Here is a 25,073-nt window from a genome sequence, read left to right on the forward strand (position 1 = left end):
GCTGCCACGGGCAGATCAGCGCCTCTACCTGGCTGTAAAGGGGCACTTTTATTTTTTAGGAATCAAATTGCTACATTGTGGGCTGTTTTATTATTTTAATTATTTTCAAAGCCAAATAGGACATACGAGACATTAAGCCTTTTTTTAAAACCGTGAAATCATTTGACTCTTTAAAAAAAAAAAAAAAAAAAATCTCATTAAACTTCAGTCTTAAACCAAAATATGTTTTTTTTAATATTCACAATTTTGAAGGCCGTTTGATAAGATAATGTCACAGGTTTAAATAGGTAAAATAGCTAATCTTATGCAAATGTATACGAACTGACAACTGTGACATTTGATTAAAAGGCCTTCATAAAGGATATGAATGATTACATTTGGTATTTTTCTTTTGGGGCCCTGTGATGAAGTGGGGACTTGTCCAGGGTGTACACCGCCTTCCGCCCGAATGCAGCTGAGGTAGGCTCCACCCCCCGCGACCCCGAAAGGGACAAGCAGTAGAAAATGGATGGATGAATGGATTTTTCTTTAGGGATGAAGTTGATTGAGAGATTTGAGCAAACAAACAAAAATCCATCCAAAATGTCTGTATGGCCTTTGAAAAACTGAAGGTTTTATATGTCCTGTTTGGCTCTGGGGTGTTGTTGAATAAATGTCAGAGTAGCAGACGTCTGTGGAATAATTGGAAATTGAAATTTTTAAGTTTACCAGGAAAGTTTACCCTCTTTGAAAAAAATTATGTATAATGGAGTAACAACAAAAATTCTACAAAAACATTTACAGAAAAAAGTCAGCATTTCACTCCTGGGGGTTAATTATTGATCATCCATTATACAGAGGGTGACATTATTGTACATACACAACACATATTGTACGTTTGGTGTGCTGGGTGATTGATCCAATTAAGTAATTTAAGTGTCATATCGGATCAGTATATTATAGTCTGATTAGATGCTGTTAAGTTTCTTTTGTTTGAGTTTGAGTTTATTTCGAACATGCATGCATACAACACGATACATCACAATTTCCAGTTTTTCTATTTGACATGTTTGAAAAGGTGTAGGAAGAAGCAGAGCTTATTTAATCCTACCCCTTTTCCTTTACATAGCAGTTGCTAAAACTTTTGTTCACTCCCTGTTCTCAATTTATTCACAATATACTCCATAACTAATAACATTAAAATAAATAAATAATCATTAGTGCAGAAAGTTATATTTCATATGGTGAGATAAGTAAGATTATCTAGAAAATGAATGGATGGATGAAATAAATTCAGAATGTTCATCATGGTTCTTCTTCTTTGTATTTTGTAAACTCTTTAAGTTTGAAGACTTTCTTGAAGTGGATTATATTATCAGTACATTGTTTGATTTCTTTGGTTAATCCATTCCACAATTTAAATCCACATACTGATATACTGAAGGTTTTAAGTGTTGTACGTGCGTACAAATGTTTTAAATTACATTTTCCTCTAAGGTTATATTTCTCCTCCTTCTCTTCTGTTGATTTTTACAAATATTTGTGTGTTATTGTAGCGTTCAAATCTCTTGCCTATTTATACAGTTTAGGAACTAGGGGAATATTCCCTTGGACACAGGGTGCAAAGGATTTCAGCAAAAAAAACAATAGTAGTTTTTGCATTTTGTTAACATATTTTGTTTAAATAATTGTATGTAATTAAAGGGAATAACAGTTATTTTGTTGATATAGTTACATTGTATTATACTTTTGTATGCCTTATTATACACACGAGGGATAATAAGGACTTAGACATGAAGACTGTGTGAAAAATCACACACTTTGGGCTGTCTTTTGAACATTGTTGATGTTATAAAGAACAATTCATTAAAAGAAATCACACAAACCTGACGAGCTACAGTATCACTTCCTCAATGAGGACACTTGAAACTGGTATAAACTGGTTTATGCTGGCTGGATTTCATTTTAGGGTATACGGTATCACCTTGATGCAAAAGACGACCAGAATATACCAGAAATACTACTTCATCCTGCCAAATTTATGACATATACAGTATATTTTTCCTTGAGGTCACATCATTATCACAATTTGACTGATTAATTATTCTGTTTTATGTATACAACCACTGGCTACAATATTATGGCCACCTGCCAAATCTGATGTAAGGGTGTCCGAAATGCATCTCTGGGGCTATGTTCAGTCTGCAGCTGATTTTCTAATTGGCCCATATGGCACATAAAGTGCATACGGAAAGTATTCACAGCGCTTCACTTTTTCCACACTATGTTACAGCCTTATACCAAAATAGAAAAAAATATTTTTTGTACTCAAAATTCTACAGACAATACCTCATAATGACATTGTGACTTGTGTTTAATGTTTGCCAATTTATTGAAAATAAAGAATCACACATACAGTAGGTACGAAAAGTATTCAGACCCCTTTAAATTTGTCACTCTTTGATTCATTGCAGCCATTTGCTAAAATCAAAAAAGTTAATTTGATTTCTCATTAATGTGCACCAAGCACCCCTTCTTGACAGAAAAAAACAGAAATGTAGAAATCTTTGCAAATGTATTAAAAAATAAAAACTGAAATGGCACATGGTTAGACCCTTTGCTGTGACACTCTTATTTAACTCACATACTGTCCATTTCTTCTGATCCTCCTCGAGATGGTTCTGCTCCTCCATTGGAGTCCAGATGTGTTTACCTAAACTGATTGGACTTGATTAGGAAAGGCACACACCTGTCTATATAAGACCTTGCAGCTCACTGTGCATGTCAGACAAAATGAGAATAATGAGGTCTAAGAAACTGCCCAAGGAGCTCAGAGACAGGGTTGCAAAAAAATTCTGCAGTACTCAAGGTTCCTAAGAGCACAGTGGCCTCCATAATCCTTAACTGGAAGAATCAATCAATCAATCAATCAATGTTTATTTATATAGCCCTAAATCACAAGTGTCTCAAAGGGCTGCACAAGCCACAACGACATCCTCGGTACAAAGCCCACATAAGAAGAAGTTTGGGACGACAGCATCTCTTCCTAGACCTGGCCGTCCAGCCAAACTTAGCAATCGTGGAAGAGCCTTGGTGAGAGAGGTAAGGAAGAACCCAAAGCTCACTGTGGCTAAACTCCAGAGATGCAGTAGGGAGATGAGAGAAAGTTCCACAAAATCAACTCCACTCGTTGGGGTTTTATGGCAGAGCGGCCGGACGGAAGACTCTCCTCAATGCAAGACGTATGAAAGCCTGCATAGATTTTGACAAAATAACACATGACGGACTCCCAGATTGTGAGAATAATTCTCTGGTCGGATGAGACCAAGATTGAACTTTTTGGTGTTATTCTAAGCTGTATGAGTGGAGAAAACTGGCACTGCTCACCAATACAATCCCCACAGTGAAACATGGTGGTGGCAGCATCACACTATAGGGGTGTTTTTCAGCTTCAGGGACAGGACAACTGGCTGCAATTGAAGGAAAGATGAATGTGAATGTGGCCAAGTACAGAGATGTCCTGGAAGAAAACCTCTTCCAGGGGGCTCAGGACCTCAGATTAGGCCGAAAGTTCACCTTCCAACAAGACAATGACCTTAAACACACAGCTAAAATAACAAAGTGGCTTCAGAACAACTCTGTGACCATTCTTGACTGGCCCAGCCCGGGCCCTGATCTAAACCCGATTCAGCATCTCTGCAGAGACCTGAAAATGGCTGTCCACCAATGTTCACCATCCAACCTGACAGAACTGGAGAGGATCTGCAAAGAAAAATGGCAAAGAATCCCCAAATTCAGGTGTGAAAAACGTCATCATTTCCAAGAAGACTCATGACTGAGCTCAAAGGGGTGCGTTTACTTAATACTGAGCAAAGGGTCTGAACAGTTATGACCATGTGATATTTCAGTTTTTCTTTCTTTTTTTTTTTAAATAAATTTGCAAAAATGTGTACATCTGTTTTTTTCTGTCAAGATGGGGGGTGCTGAGTGTACATTATTGAGTAATAAAAAACTTTTTTCATTTTAGCAAATGGCTGAAATGAAACAAAGTGAAAAATTCATAGAGGTATGAATACTTTCCGTATCCACTGTACATAAGTATTGACAGCCTTTGCTCAATACTTTGTTGATGCACTTTTGGTAGCAATTACAGCCTCAAGTATTTTTGAATAAGATGCCACAAGCTTGGCACACCTATCTTTGGGCTGTTTCGCCCATTCCGCTTTGCCCGTTCCTTCTTTCCTATTTCTCTTTGCAGCACCTCTGAAGCTCCATCAGGTTGGATGGTAAGTGTTGGTTTTCATCCAAGATGTCTCTATAATTTGCTGCATTCATCTTAGTCTAGTCAGGGAGATGACCAAGAACCTGGTGGTCACTCAGTGGAGAGAGGAGAATCTTTCAGAAGGACAACCATCTCTGCAGCAATCCACTAATCAGGCCTGTGTGGTATAGTGGGCAGACAGATGTCATTTCTTAGTAAAAAGTTTGCCAAAATTAGGGATGGGTACCTTTCACATTTGAACTGATAATGTACCAATTACCGGTACCTGGGAATCGATACACAGCAGCAGCCCAACTCAGGTACCGAAACAAGGCACCATTGGATTTTACGTGAATCAATGCCCGGCAGGACCGTCAGGATTTAGTCAGTGCCAAAAATGTAACAGATTCCATGCCCATCGCTAGCCAAAATGTATCTGAAAGAGACTCCGACCATGCGAAACAAAATTCTCTGGTCTGATGTAACAAAAATGTAATTATTTGGCGTGAATGCCAGGTGTCATGTTTGGAGGAAACCAGGCACTGCTCATCACCGGGCCAATGCCCTCATTAGAGTGAACTATCATGCTGTGGGGGTATTTTTTAGCAGCAGGAACTGGAAGACTAGTCAAGATAGAGGGAAGGATGAATGCAGCAATGTCTGTAGATGTTCTGGATAAAACCAAGGCTTCTCAGCCAACCCGATGAAGCTTGAGAGGTGCAGCAAAGAGGAATGAGTGAAACTGCCCAAAGATAGGTGTGTCAAGTTTGTGGCATCACTTTAAAAAAGATTTGAGGCTAATTGCTGCCGAAGGTGCATCAACGAAGTATTGAACAAATGCTGTGAATAACAAATTATAACAATCAGTGCTCTACATACACCACTGCAAACTACAATCACATATTTTTAAACTAACATTTATTTGACAGTGCTAGTGTGTATTGGATTACAGAGCAAGTAGGCATTAACTGACTAGAATGTATGCATTCTATTTGGCGTATGTTAAAGATGCCACACCACAGTTTATCAGCCTCAAACGGGTCCACGCAAGACTTGTCGTTTGAGTCGTCATTAACAGCCATCAATGCCAAACAGACGAGGAATAAAGTCCACTTATTTCCCGACTGCTTTGTGTCACCGATGTGCTCTATGGGGTGTTGAATCTCAGTAGTACTTTCCTGACACCTGCCCACCACAACGATATAAAAGGTTGTGCAAACAATTCACAAGGGGTATTAAATGTGAAAAAAAACAGGAAGTAAAATGCTAAAACTTCCCTCACGCTTTGGCAGGCCAGATGATGACGCTCAGGGAAGTTATTAAGAAGATCATGTGACACAGATTCCCTGAGAACAAGCTGGAGGTTTGCTGTCGTACGGAATAGGGTCTCTGGCTGTCGAGGCAGATGCCACCTCTTCCTGTTGCTCCTCCTCCACATTGTCGTCTCTCTCACCCTGTTGGGTGGCACCGCTTTGGCCCACCCACGCAGGAGCCTCTAGACCTGGCTGCGAAGAGAAAGGCTTCTCCAGAACTTTAAGGACCCGCTGAACCTGTTGTATAAACACATATTAAACATAATGGAGGTAGATTTAGCAATCTGACAATGGGCATGATAGTGTCTCAGTGCAAAAGGCAAGGTCTATAAAGAACTGCTCGGAATAAAATGATTAAAACAAACAAAATAAAAAATTGATACATACATTATGTTCTTGCTCAGGATGTACCAGTTTAACAGTCCTATCAAATATCGGATGGGATTCTATATTCGATACAAGCAGTACCACAGCGTGTTTACTTTTACAATCCTGGACAGCCCGTTAACATCTAAATGTCCTCCCACAAGCACACAAGTTTGATCTATTGCTTTATTTTAGTAAAGTAATTTACAATTTGTAAACATGGCAGGCTACAATATACTGTAGACTACTAGGAGCTAGCAGCTACAGAACAACTATGTACACATTAGCAAACAAGATAGACATGCATAAGTGTCCTTAATTGAACAATATAGCAGAACATATGTCAATATAAACAAGTATAACATTATTATTTATACATATTACTTACAGATATGAAGTCCCCAAGGCAAAAGCATATTGGGAAGTACCCAGTAAAAAATGTATCCACATCATTCAAATCACTGCATAATGAGCTTGACATAATGAACTGAAAGACTGCATAAGTCCATTCCAGAGGGTTAATAATACATAGGTTAATGTTTTTCATACCTCCCATTATTCGGTTTGAGTACTTACACTTGATGAAGCCTTTTCTAAAATTTCACATCACAAAATAATAATTGTATGATACACATCAGATCAATATCGGTGTCGACTAATACTCAGGGCTCTAATATCGTTATCGGAAGTGAGTTATTGGATGTTCAAATTATTTAAGTCCTGATATTTGTATTAATTTAAAGTATTTATCTAAAATGACAAATTACTGTATCTCGTAAAAAAATGGAAGAAGAAATTAAACTTGAATGAAGATCAACATTAAGAAATAGATCGTACCTCAGAGAAGTCCCCATTCTCAGCGGCCTCTATTGCATTCTGGGCTATGTAGTTCCGGAGTACCACACGTGGGTTAGTACTGTCCATCACCCTCACCCTCTCTTCCTGCACGGCCTGCACATCGCTCTGGCCCTCCAGTTCCTGCGCCAGACGCTTCCTGCCAGAGTGATACCACAAAACACTAATAGGAACAATAATGGAACAGCCAACAGCCCATTTCCTGCCCTTTTTCACTCTACGCCCAATTTATCAGTGACACTTCCACCGGATATCTCTCTTTCGGGTCAGGAAGTTTCACAATCACCTGTCAATTTTAAGCCCCAGCTGTTTTATGTTGCCACCAAATGAGGCATTGTCTCTATTCTCGTCTGTATATTTCACCTATAGCGTGTGATCCAGCGGGTCCACTCCTCAGTCTGTTTGGTTTTAAGCTCTTCATCGGTGGTCTCCATTAGTTCTTTCAGTTTGCTGAGTCGGTCGAGCTGCCTCGCTATTGTTGTCCTATCTGAGATCATCTGGAACAGTGCAGGGTTGCTCTCTGCCATGGAAAGCAGCATCGTCAACTCCCTGTTGGCAGCAGACACAAATAATGAGTCAATGTTGTTAGGTAGACAGTATATACAGAAGTATTGGGACACCTAATTAATAGAGTTGTGCACCTCTGCAGCTACAACACCTTCAACTCTGCAGAAAGAGCATGTCTGTGGAGTTTTTTTCTCCATTAATCCAGATGAACATTGTTAAAGGTTACAGTTTTTCAACACCACTCTCAAGCATATCTTTATGGACTTGCTACGTGCATCACGGCATAGTCATAGAGTAATCCACAATGTTTTGAAAAAGTCTAGGATAATTCAAAGACATCTGCCCAACTGCTAAAAGCTAATTAACTGACTGTTTACACGGTGTGTCTCATTACTTAATATTAAGTAAGAAAAAAATCGAATAGAAACCAAAGGGGAACAAAGGACAGTGACAGCAGCTCTCTCTAATGCCAAGCCCCCACCCTCAAACCTCTCTTTTTAGGAGAGAAAGCAGTATAATCTCTTTGAAAGGATAAAAATATCACAATCTTGCCAGCAGTCAATGGGAGATGTACAGTCATTCTCAACACAACTGGCTACCAAAACAAGTTGCTTGTACTTCTCAAAGACACTAACATGTGTACTTTCCTAAAAGAGACCCAACCAGTGGGTACAAAAGGAGAATCACTGAGTACCTACACATGTTAAAGAAGTCAGAAACATCAGCCATCGACTTTATTACCGATTATACCCAGAAGAGACTATCGCTGGTATTTATGGGCTTCCAAAAATACACAAAGATGAGGCTCCTCCCAGACTCATTCTCAGCAGCATTAACTCTGACATTACTACTAAGTATGTGGCTAATATCTTAGCACCTTTGGTTGGCAAAACACCACATCATGTCTAAAACTCCAAGGTGTTTGTAGAGGTTTGTCACCTCCCTGTTCACCCGTATTCCAACCCAGGATGCAGTAGAGACTTAGAGACTGTGTTTACTACATGATCACACCTTACAGGATGGAGCCACACTAAACCCACAACAGATATACCATTTGCTGAAACTTTGATTAATACTTTATGCTTTCAATTCCTGGGAAAATGTTACCGACAAAAACAGGGTTGTGTCATGGGTTCATCTGTATTCCAAATTGTGGCAAACCTTCACATGTAAGACATGAAAAAGAGAGCTCTGAGCTCTTTAAGGGAACATCACCAAGTCATTGATACAGATATGTGGATAACACATGCGTTAAAATCCGAAGCCAAAAAGTGCAATCCTTCACTGAACATAATAACTCAGTGGACAAAATCCCAAAGTTCAAACATGAGGATGTCAAAGACAGTAAGTAACCTTTTTTTAAACTGACGTCCACATTGTAGAGGACATGGGTCTCCATGTTGGGATTTACCAAAAACCCACACATACTGATCAATACCTACTTTTTGACTCACACCACCCATAGCAGCACAAACCGGGCGTAACACAGAGCGGATAATGTACCAGGCGACAGGCCAAAAAGAAAGCGGATGGTTATCCCTGCTGGTCCTTTGTGAAAAGTACATCCAGTTGTAGAAGAAACAAGAACAGAGTGGATGAAGAAGAAAAAGGTGACAAACGCAATAACATTGTCATTCCATACGTATCAGGTTTATCTGAGGAACTCAGAAGAATTTTCAACCAACACAACATTCTAGTACACTTCAGACCAAGCAACACCCTGAGACAGTGACTAGTGCACCCCAAAGACCAGTCACCACAGACCCATAAAAACCATCTGGTGTATGCTGTCCAGTATAAAGATAAATGCAATGATTTATACATTGGGGGAACTAAACAAACCACTTAGCCGGCGTATGGCACAGCAAAGACGGGCAAGTCAAGACTCAGCTGTCTACTTGCACCTCAAAGAGAAACAGCACTTCTTTTAAGGACCAAAATGTACAGATTCTGGACAGGGAGGCTGAATAGTTCGAAGGGGGAGTGAGGGAAGCCATCTAGAAAAACATTCCTGAACAGAGGAGGTGGTCTGCAACACCACTTATCTCCCACATATAACACTGTCCTTTCAATTATCCCTAAAAGACTCTACAATTTAGGCTCCAACTAATCACAACAGTTACAAAACAGAGATGGCCCTTTTTTGTGCAATTTTTACAACTGAATTGAATGCTAACCTGGGTGATTCCAGTCCAACAACGGATTTTGGGCTGGAAGTGGTCGTTCCACAGCGATCTGACGAATCTAAATCTAAGACTGGATTTGACCAATCTACGTCTATGAGCATGAACTGATGAAGTCTACTTGGATGAGAGGCGAAACGTCAAATACAAACTAAACAGTCCAGTTCCAATCAATTGAATGCTATGAAAATACAATGACCTGAATGAATGAGAATATCCATAGGCATGTTATTTTTACTAATTCACATGTGCTATGTACAGAAATTATGGCAGACAATCTGAAAAACAGATTAAACAGTAATACAGGTAAGTGTTTAGAAGTGGCTCTGTCAGGGTGGGATCAGTTGGTTCTAACTCTAATATATCACCATTAAAAATGATGGCTTTTTTGTATTTCAGTACACAGTATCTTATATTTTGTTATCTTAACAGAAAAGAGTATTGCAGTAGCTTTTATGCAACTTTTGAGTCATTATTTTGACAGGTTGTGGCTCAATTTCTTGTTTTTGTCTGAGGAACTGAGCCTGCAACAATTTTTCACCATATTTAGTGAAGTAAATGTTTTGAACCATATTCCACATAGGATAATCAAAGTCGATGAACTTCAACCCATCTTCAAATGTTTGGACATAATTATTTTTCAAACTCCGACCTCAGGGTTTTCCGACGTCGTAGCGCCCCACCACGGCAAAAAAAAATACAAAAAAAAATATATATATATATATATGTAAAAAAAGCAATATTGTATGAATGGATACATAATATATTGCCTATTATGTATGCACTGTTGGCAATAATTAGTTTGAAAAACATCTGAAATCATTAAAAAGTGTTCCGATACGTTTTATTTTGAAAAAAACGTGGATCTGAATCGATTGTCAGCATAAACACTACAGCTGGTCGCACACCTGATCGGCCCCTAAACAGAGATGGCACTTGGCAAAAGTAGAGAAAACAAGTTAATAAAAAAAACGTTTTTCAAGTTAATTAAAGCATTTGAAAACCACCCTAATTTTGACATGACTATCAACAGTAGCGTCATATTTTTATGCAGTGTGCATCTTCGAACCTCCATTTTTTTGTCTCTGTGTGGAGTTTGCATGTTTCATCATGTGTACTCCGGCTTCCTCCCACATTCCAAAAATATGCATTTTACCAACATATGCTACCTAACATTTTTAGCTTCATTGGAGACTGGAAATTGTCCATAGTTATGAATGTGGATGTGAATGATTGTCTTTCCATGTATGTGCCCTGTGAGTGGCCATACTAATTTTGGTTAGCCTGTCAATAGGATGCATTTGGTAAGTGACTTTTGAACGGAAGTACACACAGTGGTGGGCCACCAAACCAATATGGCTACTGTACAGCAAACAACGCACAAACTCTCCCGAGTACACAAGGGGCATAGATCTTACCACTAAAAGCAGATACTGGCAACAAAATCTAACTATGCAATGGAATTCAGGGTTTCCCCTAGACTGCCAACATACCTGTGGCAGTGGGGGTGTGGTAAGGAAAATGGCTATGGACGTGATCACCATGAGGTCATTTGAGTAATTTGCAATGATATTTTTTCTTCAAAAAGGCTCAAAAATATATCCATACATTTAAAAACAAATATGTTATTATTAATTAGTATTAAAAAGTATTTTTTCGGTGGTCGAGTTTTCGGTACATCACTCGTCAATAGTGCGCAAATAATAGGCAATATATATAAATTCATACTGTGATGACCAGCTGGTGTTAATATTTTATGTTTGAATTTGAGGTCAGTTTTTCCCATGTTTGCAAACACATCGTCCCTGCCTGAAAGGTGATAGGCGGAGAATGAGGAACTGTTGTTTTGTGTCTGAGGAAGCGTGGACTCACGGAGACAAAAGTGTTTGCACGAGAGGAAAAGCCTGCTGGAATTGTGCCGTTTGTTATCATAAGATTGGTAATAAAAATTAAAAATAGCGCCAGAATTTGTGTGATTTCTTCTGGGGTCTACAATACATTATATTTGATTTGTATAAAGAAAAAAAATATATATATATACACTATATGGCCAAAAGTATTTGGCCACCCCTCCAGGTGTCCTAATCACTTGGTCCAGCCACAAGTGTAAAAAATCAAGCACTTAGGCATGGAGACTGTTTCTACAAACATTCATGAAAGAATGGGCCGCTCTCAGGAGCTCAGAGATTTCCAGCGTGCAACTGTCATACGATTAGGGTTGGGTATCGTTTGAATTCGAACGATTCCGATTCCGATTCTTTGTTTCGATTCCGATTCCTGACGATTCTCGATTCCGATTCTTTTAAGAGGCAGGGTCAAAAAAAAGTTTAGGATATTTTAAATGAGCTAGCTAACCTAAAGTCTTTTTGAATGAAATAGTCTGACATTCTCCATCAATTTTAATTCTATTAACTTTTTATGAACTTTACTATAAATTCCTCACAGGGCTGTTTTCAACTAGAATATAAATATCCAAATCTATGAACTTGAATATAAATATTATAAATTATGAATACATTTTCCCAGGGGTACACTTTCCTCAAGAGAGCTTTATTTTTGCAAACCTCATGAAAACACATTTACACACAAGTGTATGATCCTGCAGGAAACCTCATGAAAACACATTTACACATAAGTGTATGATGCTGCAGGAAACCTCATGAAAACATTTACACACACAAGTGTATGATGCTGCAGGTACTTAAAAATGTTACCGTGCTCCCACTGATGGGCTAACCTGGTGCAGAAAAGCAAATAAACAATAAGAAACAACTTGCAAAACCCAGTCCAGATTAGCAGCAGGTACAGTATAAAATCAGAGACAGTTCTTGTTTAGGAAAATGACCATATCCGCCTTCTCAGGCAGGATGCGTGAGCGTTCTGGACAGATAGTGTCTCCTGCTGTGGAAAATACACGTTCGCTGGGTGTGGAAGAAGCTTGAACGCATAAATAGGAGAAAGCGAGATATGACAGCAAAGGATAAGTCTTTTGTTGGTTCCACCGGACCACCACCATGCAGCAGGGTCGTCAGACATAAGTATCGGTGGAACGTCCTGGTACATCTGCAGCTCTCTCTCTCCACTCGTTTCTTGATGGACATGGAGCTCTGTTATTTCGCGGTTATTTCATTTTTTTTTATAAAGTAAAGCCACACTTTCGACCGCCGACGCCCGCTATCCATGCTTGAGCTTGACTGACTCGCTCGGCTATGCTAACACTTCCGGCGGTGGGCGCTTCTTCGTTGGTGTTCAGCGGCTTCTTCTTCCGGTTCGGCGGACATATTTTTTTCCGGTCGGCAGACTGGGTATCGAAACTAGGAATCGAAATTTAAACTTTTGAACGATTCCGGGAGAATCGGAAAGTTAGTCCCGGTTCCAATCGATACTCGATACTCGATACCCAACCCTACATAGGATGCCACCTTTGCAACAAATCCAGTCATGAAATTTCCTCGCTCCTAAATATTCCAAAGTCAACTGTCTGCTTCATTATAAGAACATGGAAGAGTTTGGGAACAACAGCAACTCAGTCACGAAGTGGTAGACCACATAAACTGATAGAGAGGGGTCAGTGGATGCTGCACAGTCAGTTGCTACAGAGCTCCAAACTTCATGTGACCTTCCAATTAGCCCACGTACAGTACGCAGAGAGCTTCATGGAATGGGTTTCCATGGCCGAGCAGCTGCATCTAAGCCATACATCACCCAAAGCGTGGGATGCAGAGGTGTAAAGCACTAGAGCAGTGGAGATGCATTCTCTGGAGTGATGAATCACGCTTTTCCATCTGGCAATCTGATGGACAAGTCTGGGTTTGGAGGTTGCCAGGAGAACGGTACATTTCAGACTGCATTGTGCTGAGTGTGAAGGTTAGTGGGGGAGGAATTATGGTATGGGGTTGTTTTTCAGGATTTGGGCTTGGCCCCTTAGTTCCAGTGAAAGGAACTTTGAATGCTCCAGGATACCAAAACATTTTGGACAATTTCATGCTCCCAACCTTGTGGGAACAGTTTGGAGCAAGACACTTCCTCTTCTAACATGACTGTGCACCAGTGCACAAAGCAAGGTCCATAAAGACATGGATGACAGAGTCTGGTGTGGATGAACTTCACCGGCCTGGACAGAGTCCTGACCTGAACCCGATAGAACACCTTTGGGATGAATTAGAACGGCGACTGAGAGCCAGGCCTTGTCGACCAACATCAGTGTGTGACCTCACCAATGCGCTTTTGGAAGAAGGGTCCAAATTCCTATAAACACACTCCGCAACCTTGTGGACAGCCTTCCCAGAAGAGTTGAAGCTGTAATAGCTGCAAAAGGTAGATCGACATCATATTGAACCCTATGGGTTAGGGATGGGATGGCACTTCAAGTTCATAAGTGAGTCAAGGCAGTGGCCAAATACTTTTGGCAATATAATATAATATAATATAATATAATATAATATATATATATATATATATATATATATATATATATATATATATATATATATATATATATATATATATACGTATATATATATATATATATATATATATATATATACGTATATATATATATTTAAAAAAAAAAAATTTTTAAGGTGTGGCAGTAGTTAAAATGCCGTGGCGGCCACATTCAATTACATTAAGGGAATCTATCCCTATATGTTATCAAAAAATGATTTGTCGAGTGACCGCAAGGATTATCCGTCAGTCGCATTCCCAGACATATCGAACCATATCTGGTGCTCTTGACATCATTCTACACGACAAAACAGATGAAAGCTTGGAAAAGCATGATCTACCATTTATTTGTGTGTGGCTGGGTCAAGGAAATTGGTATCAAGGTTCTTCAATCATGCATTGATTTGTTTGGATAAGGTTGCATTTCATGATTTAATTTTGCGTCTAGTCATGTCTGTTGCGTTTTTGTTGTTGCACGCACTGTTTACGAGTTTGCACGTTATTCCCGTCTTTGTCAAAATAAAAAGATAGATCTCAATGTTTTGTGTACGTGCTGAAATCTTCATTTATAATTACTGCCTTTTGTAAAAGCTTAACTCTTTTAGGTTTAGCTCACAATTGCTTCCTTTTATTTAGACTTGCCGAGTTGGTGCTTTACAAAACACTTGTAGCAAAAATTTTAGTTTTAAGAACTCAGAAACAAGATAAAATACAAATTAGATCAAAATAATACTTAAATGGGAAATGCTAAACGTTAAAAGTATATCAAACAAACATTTAACAAAGTGATCACTGCAAACTCTTGCGTTCTTCGACTCTACTCCCTTGGTCTCGAGTGCGTGACACTTTTTTTCGTCGTCTTTCGTAAATTCTTTCGCTCTTTTGCCCTTCTTTATTACCTTTTGAAGAACTCTTCAGAAACTTTTATCCCTTTCGCGATTTAAACGGTTCTCACAGCCTAAAACAACGCAAGCATAGGGCATTTTTCTTTGAGAAAGGCAAAATGCCGCCCAGAACGCTATTACAACAGATGCTCGCTGGCCCACCACTTTGAGCCTCGCATAGTTAATGAGAAGGACATGACATCAGGTTAGTACAACCTATGAGCTGCTCCATTGTACGTTGTACGTTAGCATTAATTTGGCGGCATTATAGCTAATCTTCATCATGTATAATTGCATTTCTTTTTCCCAGTTTATTTCAAATTGTATTAATTAAAAGTGATTCCTACATTTCACGTGCAAATATGAGGTACTTTCCTTAGTGTGCTTAGTTTTAAAGTGACTCCAATGTGGAGAATACCAATAAACCATCTGGTTATTTTTTAATCTCGAATTCACAACTTATTTGGAAAACTAAATTCCAACATTCAGGGAGGGCAGAATATAATGTAGCTGGTGTTACATTTTACCAAAAGCAGCAACGATTGAAATAAAGAGAACAATATAGGAAAAATTATCCATTCACCCATCAATTTTCTACAGCTTGTTGTTCCTTATAACTAATAACTTAAAATTGTTTTTAAATACACAGCACATGTTTGTTTGTAGATATACATACAACATTTATATCCACCATTGCCAATCAAAATGATCATGACGCCATAGATATGATGCCACATTGACCACGCCCCCTCCATGCCCTAGCCATGCCCCCACCTCCACATATATATTGGCAATCTGGAGCACAGTTTGTTCTGATAATTTTCGTTAACCTGTCAATGAGATGGTCCATTGTACGTTAGCATTAAATTAGCGTCATTAGACCCAATCTTCATCCCGAATAATTGTATTGTTTTTCAGTTTATACCAAATTGTAATATTAATTTAACGCGATTTCTACATGTATGTGCACCCCATGTGTATATTGATGTACTTTTCTTTCGGTGCTCAGTTTTACAATGACTTAATTAACTGTTTACATATTTGGCAAACTAAATTCCAACATTCAGTGAGGGCAGAATATAGTACAGCATGTGTTACATTGTAAGATACTCAGTTGGAACTGAAAAGAGCAAAAAATGTATGTTAATACTCTTAACACAGATTTTTAAATACATGTAGACTTTTTAAACCAATTTAAAGAAGATATAGGCATCATCGACGCGATACAAACTCTATGATGTTATATCGGCCACGCTCCATCACACCCCAAGCATCGCCCCCCACCACCCCGAGTATATTGGCAAGACATCCTATCCAAGATGCTGTGTATAAAAATAGAAAACTAATTACCATTTAGCTGTGCACTTTAACATTTATTCTTCCAAAAAAAAAAACACACTTCCCTTAAAAATTATACTCAAAAAAAAAAATTCTGCAAACTCTGTTGTGTTGTGTGTTCAGGGTGTAGTGGCCCAAACAGCTCACCGTGGGTCCATGGTGGGTTTGTTGGCAGCTTTGAGCTCATCCAAAGAGGCGCAATGCTCCAGTAGCAGCTTTTCAACTTCTTTGACAAGGTCCTCTTCTGTGTCACTTTCTCCCTCAGTGGGACACGAGATCTGACTTAAACTGCGAAAAGTGTTGGTGAAGTCAGCGCCTACATAATAATGGACCACAAGAATGAAAAAGGGGGAAAAAAACACGTGAAAGACAAAGTGTGGATTTTTCATATGTATTTTTCATATATATATATATATATATATATATATATATATATATATATATATATATATATATATATATATATATATATATATATATATATATATATATATATATATATATATATTATATTATATATATATATATATACACATATATATATATATACACATATATATATATATATACACACACATATATATATACATATATATATATATATACACACACACACACACACACACGCACACACACATATATATATACACACATACATACACTTACAGTATATATATATATACATACACACACACACATACATACATACATATATGTGCATGCATGAATGCATACACATACATACACTACACAGATACATACATCAATGTAGAATGTTTCCTTCACTGACAATGTAAACCATTAGACACTCCTGTCTCACCCGTGTCGTGCATTGTTTGCATCAGCTCTGTTATCAGCATCTCATCCTCTGGTTCCTCCTTTTTGAATAAACCCAGCTTATTTCTCATAATATTAAGGTAGAATCTGTTATACGAATCCAAATATTCCTCCATAACAGCCTTTGCCCGGTCAGGTGGAAGCTCTGGATCGAGGGCCTCTGCTAACTTGATGAGATTCCACCGGCAAATAGCCGGCTGGGCCTGGTAAGAGTATCGCCCTGAGTTGTCTGATGCGTTGCAAATGAAATTCGGATCGAACCTAAAGGGAAATAAAAAGGGATGAATAAAAAGGGGATGAACATAGACGTTCTGCATAAGGAACACTAATGCATTGTATTTCTAGTAAAATGTCACTTGCAGTTTTGCAAATATCTCACCTGTCCATGAAGCCATAAGGACCATAGTCCAGTGTGAGTCCTAGGATGCTCATGTTGTCCGTGTTCAGGACGCCATGGCAAAAACCTACACACTGCCACTGAGCTACCAGTCGAGCCGTCCGACACATCACCTTCATACAAGCGGGAGTCGTGGAAAGAGAGGGCAGAAAAAGTGTTGAAAGTATAATTATTTACATTTATTTATCTTTGAATTAGGCCACATGCCCATGGACAATCACATACTTTTATTGGTCAATTTGTTTAGCTTTTTTGTTTATTATTTAATTAATCTTGCATTCACACAGGAATTTGAAAAGCATGATTCTACCATTAATGTCTTTGTTTGAAAATTAAGTCCTTCTTTATGCTTCTGGTTGGATCCAATGCTAATTATACAGGTGGATATTACGACACCTGGTGCTTGAAAGTAGAGTTGCAAAAATTATTATTTCAAAGTAGGGAATTTGAAAATTATTTAAGGGGGACATTACAGAAATTAGTTAGAACTAGGGCTGCAACTAACGATTAATTTGATAATCGATTAATCTGTCGATTATTACTTCAATTAATCGATTGATAATCGGATAAAAGAGACAAACTACATTTCTCTTCTTTCCAGTATTTTATTGGGGAAAAAAACAGCATACTGGCACCATACTTATTTTGTTTATTGTTTCTCAGCTGTTTGTACATGTTGCAGTTTATAAATAAAGGTTTATAAAAAAAAATTAAAAAATTAAAAAAATATTTAAATAAAAAAAAAAAATAATAATAATAATTGCCTCTGCGCATGCGCATAGCATAGATCCAACGAATCGATGACTAAATTAATCGCCAACTATTTTCGTAATCGATTTAATCGATTAGTTGTTGCAGTCCTAGTTAGAACCAAAGTGTAGAATGTACATGCGTTAATCAGAATCAGGAGTATGACTGTAACTGATTGTTGATATTCAAAAATCAAACACCACTCCTCCAATTAATACCATTTCAAATGTTTATGTGTTGAATTGTTGAATACATTGTCACTTAATGTTTCATACTTTCAGTATTTTTGTTTAGTTTGGTTCTTGATTTATCTATTAACTGGTTTTAGGCTCCACATTGTTTTTTCTTTTACTTTTTAACTCTTTTTCTATTGTTTATGAACATAAGTAGTGTAAATGATTGATTTGTTGATTGATAAGTAGTATATAGTGATGCTGCTCCCATGGTAAAAGTGTAATTCCGATGTTATGTGCATTTAAAAGAAGAAAGAATAAGGTAATCAAAAAAAAGTATGTATTTTACTTAAAAGACACATTGAGGCTAAAAAAAATGTTTTTTAATTCATTACAAAAAGTAATCGACGGATTACTCAATTACTAAAAGAATCAACATCCCCAGCTCTAATGAGATAAATGAAATACTGTAATATTACTCGTAACTAATCACTTTAAAGGACTGCACTTATATTTCATCAAAACATGTAAATACTAAATACATTTTGTTTGTTTCTATTTGAGCGACATGAGATGGGTTTTTTTTAAGTAAGTTTCAAATAGTGTCCCTGTTTGACAGACGCCTACGAAGAAAATACGGTTCACAGGTATGATGCACTAAATCGGTGTCATTGATTTTGCACTATTGTTGTTTATACTCAATTAAGTTATGGTTCAATATATAAACCTTGAGTAAGGGCAAACAGTTTTGGCCAGCATCCCTGAATGGTTGGCCATAATCACATAACGAAGGCAGGACAATGGCTCTGCACAGGCAGTCACTGAGACATTAATCACAGCTTAACGTAATAAGAGGATCCACATGTTGGGCTTCACTGTCTGACGTCAAGTCTTAAATCGACAATATGCTGTACCAACATTGCTGTAAGAAACATCTCAGAAAGGTAGAAGTGGACCCACCTCTCTGAAGAAAGACACATTCCTCTCCACCCTGTCAGAGTACTGCTGCTGGATATCAGGGTAGAAAGTCTCAATGACATAATCCAACATTTGTCTTAGCAGCTCATCATGTCCATAGCTTGGACCCTGACGACCTGTGAACTCGTCTGCCTGCTTAAATATCTCAAAAGAACCAAACCTGTTCATTGAGGGAACAGTGACAACAATAAACTCCAAGAAAGACAGCATGTTTTTTACATGTTTGTGGGCAAACAAACACTTCTCACCTGAGAAAAGTCGGCGCGATCCGGAGGACCACAGAGCATCTCTCATGGCGAGGGTGTCCGCTATAGTAGATGTCCCTTATGACTCGGCTGTCTGATGTCACAACAGAGCCTGCTCTAGTGGTGGGGACACCAAGGAAGTACATTGCCTCGCTGCAAAGAAACTCTCTTATGCTGGAGCGAAGGACCTTGCGGCCATCAGCCTGTCTATGGAGAAACAGAACATCCAAAATCAATGTAAAATTTGGTATGCGTCGGAACTCCGCTTCTTAACACACATTATACACAGCTAGTCTGCCAGAGAATAAGATAAAGTACAGTATTTACCGGACTAGGGAGTGCACCCGTATCTAAGCTCGTAACCACCAAATTTGAGAAGAAATTAATATTTGCCTTTGATTGATTGAAACGTTTATTAGTATCGAACAGTTCAGTACATATTTCGTACAATTGACCACTAAATGGTAACACCCGAATACATTTTTCAACTTGTTTAAGTCGGGGTCCACGTAAATCAATTTATGGTACACATATATACTATCATCATAATACAGTCATCACACAAGTTAATCATCAGAGTACATACATTGAATTATTTACATTATTTACAATCCTGGGGGTGGGATGAGGAGGGTTGGTTGATAACAGCACTTCAGTCATCAACAATTGCATCATCAGAGATATGGGCATTGAAACAGTGTAGGTCTGACTTGGTAGGATATGTCCATATATTAACTGCACCAGACTATAAGCCGCAGAGATATACAGGTTGGAAAGATTTTGTAAATGTTTACTTACATACCTTAATTGTTTTCAAACAGTGCCTGTCACACGGCAGTTAAACGGATGATCAAACAAAACAGAATTCATCGTCATGGACCCAATAGTTGGGAAAGCTAGCTCTCCAATCAGCTAAACAAATTCAACAACTCAACAGTGACGTTTTTGTGAATTTACGAAACATTACAAAAAGGATGCCATTATAAGTTAATAATAACAACAGACCCTTGTAAAAGTGCTAGCATATTTGCTAATGCTAATGACGCTAGCTTGATAACATTACGATAGCACGTACAAATATGCATTAAAACACTCCTACAGACATCACACATGGGACTATGTAGTAAGTATGAATTGTTTTAGTTATATTGTAAACTTTACAAACGTTGCTTGGAGTGATGAATGACGAATCCTTACGAGCAGAAACGCTGTAGACGGTTGTACTTCCGGTTCAAAAGACGAGACAGGAAATACATTTTCAACCAGCAGCACCTGCAGTGAGTGAATTTGTCCAAAAGATGGCGCAGTAGCACAAACAAAAACACATCTTTTCAGGGTCTGTTGGTGTTTTCTTTGAAAACTCTTTGTGAATACAAAACATTGATTCAACAATTCATACGAATTAGTTGCACCGTTTCATAAGACACGGGGGTCAAAGCTTGGGAAAAAGGTTGTGGCTTATAGTCCCGAAAATACGGTAATATGAGTGATCGGTGTTGCCAACTTAGCAACTTTTATGCTATTTAGCGTGTATTGAGACACCTTCAGGTGCTCTTTTTATATAAAAAAATACTTACTGGAGACAGACATGAAAGTGAATATTGATTGCTCTCCTCAACGAGCAGTGAGTGCTACTGTGGGCACTGTCTTGTTTGTGACGTTAAAAACATGACAGAAAGACGTGACTGATTAAAGTTCATTTGTGGTTCCAAACAGGTTTGTAATGCTTTTCAGCTTTTTTCTACTCAATAGATCTGAAATAAAAATAAATATTTTCAAAACAAAAAAAGTTTTTGGGTAACAAATTATTCTTCAGGTAACAAAAAAAAAGTATGTGTTGCATATTGTTTTTTAGTTACAAATTGTCAATCAGTGTTTTGGTTACCGTTATAACATTCTGGAATATATATTATTTTGTTCATCATTCTATTTTACTTAAATCCATAGATAAATTCCTTAGACTAAACTACAAACACACATAATGCAGCTGAGATAGGCTTCAGCACCCCCGCAACACCGAAAGGGACAAGCGGTAGAAAATGGATAGATGGATGGATAATGTAGCTCACTGTTTTCATTTAAGAGAGGCCACTGGTATGTCTTAGGACTGCATTCTACCTTCCTATGCTACTTCAAGGATACTTGCAATTTTGCTACTCCTTCCAATACAATATAGGTCATCTCTGTCCGATAGAAGGAACACGGGGTCAAAGACAGGAATGTCTTAGCTACTACATATGCTCACTCTGAAAATAAACCATGAAACTCACCCAGAAATGAACCCAACCATTACTCAACTTGGAACACACTGCTTCATCATGACTCACTCTTGCAGCTTGCAGAGGCTCGTTCAGGACATAGATTGCTCGTGATATGGGCTAACATACTTTAGCAATATTGATACCAACGCTGTAACATTTACCTGTGACAAGTTTTTGTTAAATCTTCTATTGGACTTGACCTTTGCCTCTGGGATATACGTATAACATTACAAATTGTTTGTTTCATTTTTTGACTACTAAACTTCAATCTTGTGGGAGGGGATTATAAAAGCCTTTATTTGGTCGGTATCTGGCATAACCATATGGGCGTGACCCTGTGGAGAGAATTTTTTTTTATATACAAACAAACCAAAAAGTAGCAGATGTGCTAACAAAATGGATTTGAAATCTGAAAATAAATGTATAACAAAAAAAAAGTTTTTGGATGCACATCATTTTTGGGGGTTATAAACTGTGGGGGTTTCAAATTAATTTATCGTTTGCATAAAAAACACAAATTTGTCTCCATACTGTAGTTTAGGGATATGAAAGGGGCAAAGTATTAGCAACAAGTGCATGTCAAGACTAGTTTAGTAACCAGTGTTTTTCAACCTTTTCTGAGCCAAGGCACATTTTTTTCCATTGAAAAAACCGAGAGGCACACAACCAGCAGAAAACATAAAAAAATGAAACTCAGTAGTCGATATTGACAGTAAAACGTCGTTCAATTGTTGGATATGAATTCAAACCATAACCAACCATGCATCACTATTTGTCTCAAAGAAGGTGTGCGGTCACGACCTGTCACATCACGCCGTGATTTATTTTGAAGTTTTTGGTGTTTTCCTGTGTGTAGTGTTTTAGTTCTTGTATTGCGCTCCTATTTTTAGTGTTTTTTCCTGTTTTGTTGGTATTTTCCTGTAGCAGTTTCATGTCGTCCTTGAACGCTATTCCCCACACCTGCTTGTTTTTCGTAATCAAGACTATTTAAGTTGTGCGGACGCTATCCTTCTTTGTGGGGACATTGTTCATTGTCATGTCATGTACGGGTGTACTTTGTGGATGCCGTCTGCTCCACACGCTTTAAGTCTTTGCTATCGTCCAGCATTCTGTTTTTGTTTACTTTGCAGCCAGTTCAGTTTTAGTTTCATTTTGCATAGCCGTCCCTAAGCTTCAATGGCTTTTCTTAGCGGCACTCGCCTTTTGTTTATTTTTGGTTTAAGCATTAGATACCTTTTTACCTGCACACTGCCTCCCGCTGTCGTCTGCATATTGTGATCACGACAAACATCTACAAAGCAATTAGCTACCTGCTGCAACCTACTGATATGGAAGAGTACTGTATTTTTTGGACTATAAGTCGCAGTTTTTTTTCATAGTTTGGCCGGGGGTGCAACTTATACTCAGGAGCGACTTATGTGTGAAATTATTAACACATTACCATAAAATATCAAATAATATTATTTAGCTCATTCACGTGAGAGACAAGTCGTATAAGATTTCATCGGATTTAGCGATTAGGAGTGACAGATTGTTTGGTAAATGTATAGCATGTTCTATATGTTATAGTTATTTGAATGACTCTTACCATAATATTTTACGTTAACATACCAGGCACGTTCTCAGTTGGTTATTTATTCCTCATATAAGGTACACTTATTCAGCCTGTTGTTCACTATTCTTTATTTATTTAACAAAGACCAAAAAATGTGAGCACATTACACCAATTCTTAAATCCTTACATTGGCTCCCTGTACATCAGAGAATTGATTTCAAAATCCTCCTGCTCACATATAAATCACTACATGGTCTAGGGCCGAAGTATATTACTGATATGCTCCCACTATATAAGACCTCTAGATCACTAAGATCTTCTGAGACCAATCTGTTAGCGGTTCCAAGAGTAAACTCAAATCAAGGGAGAGCATCATTCAGTCACTGTGCAACAAATAGCTGGAATAAACTTTCTGAAGATGTCAGACTTTCCCCAACTCTGACTACTTTTAAAACTAGACTGAAGACTTTTATGTTCACCTTAGCTTTCAGCTAAATCTTTTAATCTTTTAACTTTTAACGTCTGCTCTGTTTTTATTTTTATTGTCTGCATTTTAATTTTGCTTTTATTTTCTTTCATTTCACTTTGTTGTCTGTGAAGCACTGAGTCTGCCTTGTGTATGAAAAGCGCTATACAAATAAAGTTGCCTTGCCTTGCCTTAAATTGCCTTTCAAATGTCTATTCTTGGTGTTGGGTTTTATCAAATACATTTCCCCAAAAAATGCGACTTATACTCCAGTGTGACTTATGTTTTTTTCCTTCTTTATTATGCATTTTCGGCCGGTGCGATTTATACTCCGGAGCGATTTATACTCCGACAAATACGGTGTTACACGGTTACGCTGTCGAGCTCTAGACAGTGCAGACACTCAACAACGGCACTTTTGCGGATTATAATTACTGGTTTGCAAAACATATTTTTAACCCAATTAGGTGAAATTACATCATCTCCCACGGAACACCAGACTGTATTTCACGGCACACTAGTTACTAAGTGAGCAGCTGGATTGTGGCTGATGCAGTGTCTATTGTTGTCAAGCATTACGTGTCCAATAACATATTACTCCGTACCTGGAATAAGGTGTAAGGCCAGCTCCCTTCAACTGAATCTCCCACCGGCCACTCGGGTTTTCCTGCAGCAGAATAGGGTCTTGGTCGGGTGGCGCCCTCACCTCCCCCAAGTAGCAGGCGGCCCCATCACCCAGCTGACCGGCGAACTGGCCAAACTGGTGGCCGCAGTAGCAATGCGCAGCGGTCTCGGATCCAGGCATTACTTTAGAGCCGCTCAGATAGTCTGCGCCAAGCAGGTCGTCCATGACCTCGTCTCCATTGAGTCCCAGCAGGGCCAAGGCTCCGTGGGACACCGCCACAAAGCGAGGATTGGTCAGTGGCTGCGGAATGACTCGGGAAAAACATGCCCCTTTCACCTGCCGCACGCCATGTTCCTCACTGGGGTCCACGGGAAGTTTCTTTAAAACGACGTTGTCGAAGTTGAGCCGCTCCAGCGAAGAACGACTCACGGCGTGACCCATTTCATCCATTCCAGCCGAGTTTAGGAGCCTAAATGCGGGCGCACCTAGTCTGAAAAGACGTGACGTTCTTGATCCTAGTCGATGTAGCGCAAGAGCCATCAAACTAATGTGACGCCCATCTGCCGGCTTGTTGTCTGGCGTAGTTACAAAACTTTCTTCGTCATGCTTTCATAATCCGGAAGTAACGGCGGATGTTTGTGTCCACAGGGTGTT

General features: G+C 38.6%; 1 protein-coding gene across 1 annotated transcript; it reads right to left on the reverse strand.

The window, feature by feature from the left end:
- Nucleotides 1-5,141: 5,141 nt before the first annotated feature.
- selenoo1 (selenoprotein O1) lies at nucleotides 5,142-25,063 on the reverse strand. The gene is made up of 9 exons (XM_062035347.1): nucleotides 24,400-25,063; nucleotides 19,516-19,719; nucleotides 19,250-19,427; nucleotides 17,349-17,479; nucleotides 16,953-17,230; nucleotides 16,280-16,448; nucleotides 7,138-7,323; nucleotides 6,757-6,913; nucleotides 5,142-5,790 (listed from the first exon to the last, which is right to left on the reverse strand). The coding sequence occupies exons 1-9, from the start codon at nucleotides 24,957-24,959 to the stop codon at nucleotides 5,560-5,562; spliced, it is 2,094 nt and encodes a 697-aa protein (XP_061891331.1). The 5' UTR covers nucleotides 24,960-25,063; the 3' UTR covers nucleotides 5,142-5,559.
- Nucleotides 25,064-25,073: the final 10 nt, after the last annotated feature.

Source organism: Entelurus aequoreus, linkage group LG24 (assembly GCF_033978785.1).
Source record: "Entelurus aequoreus isolate RoL-2023_Sb linkage group LG24, RoL_Eaeq_v1.1, whole genome shotgun sequence".
In the NCBI taxonomy this organism is placed as follows: domain Eukaryota; kingdom Metazoa; phylum Chordata; class Actinopteri; order Syngnathiformes; family Syngnathidae; genus Entelurus; species Entelurus aequoreus.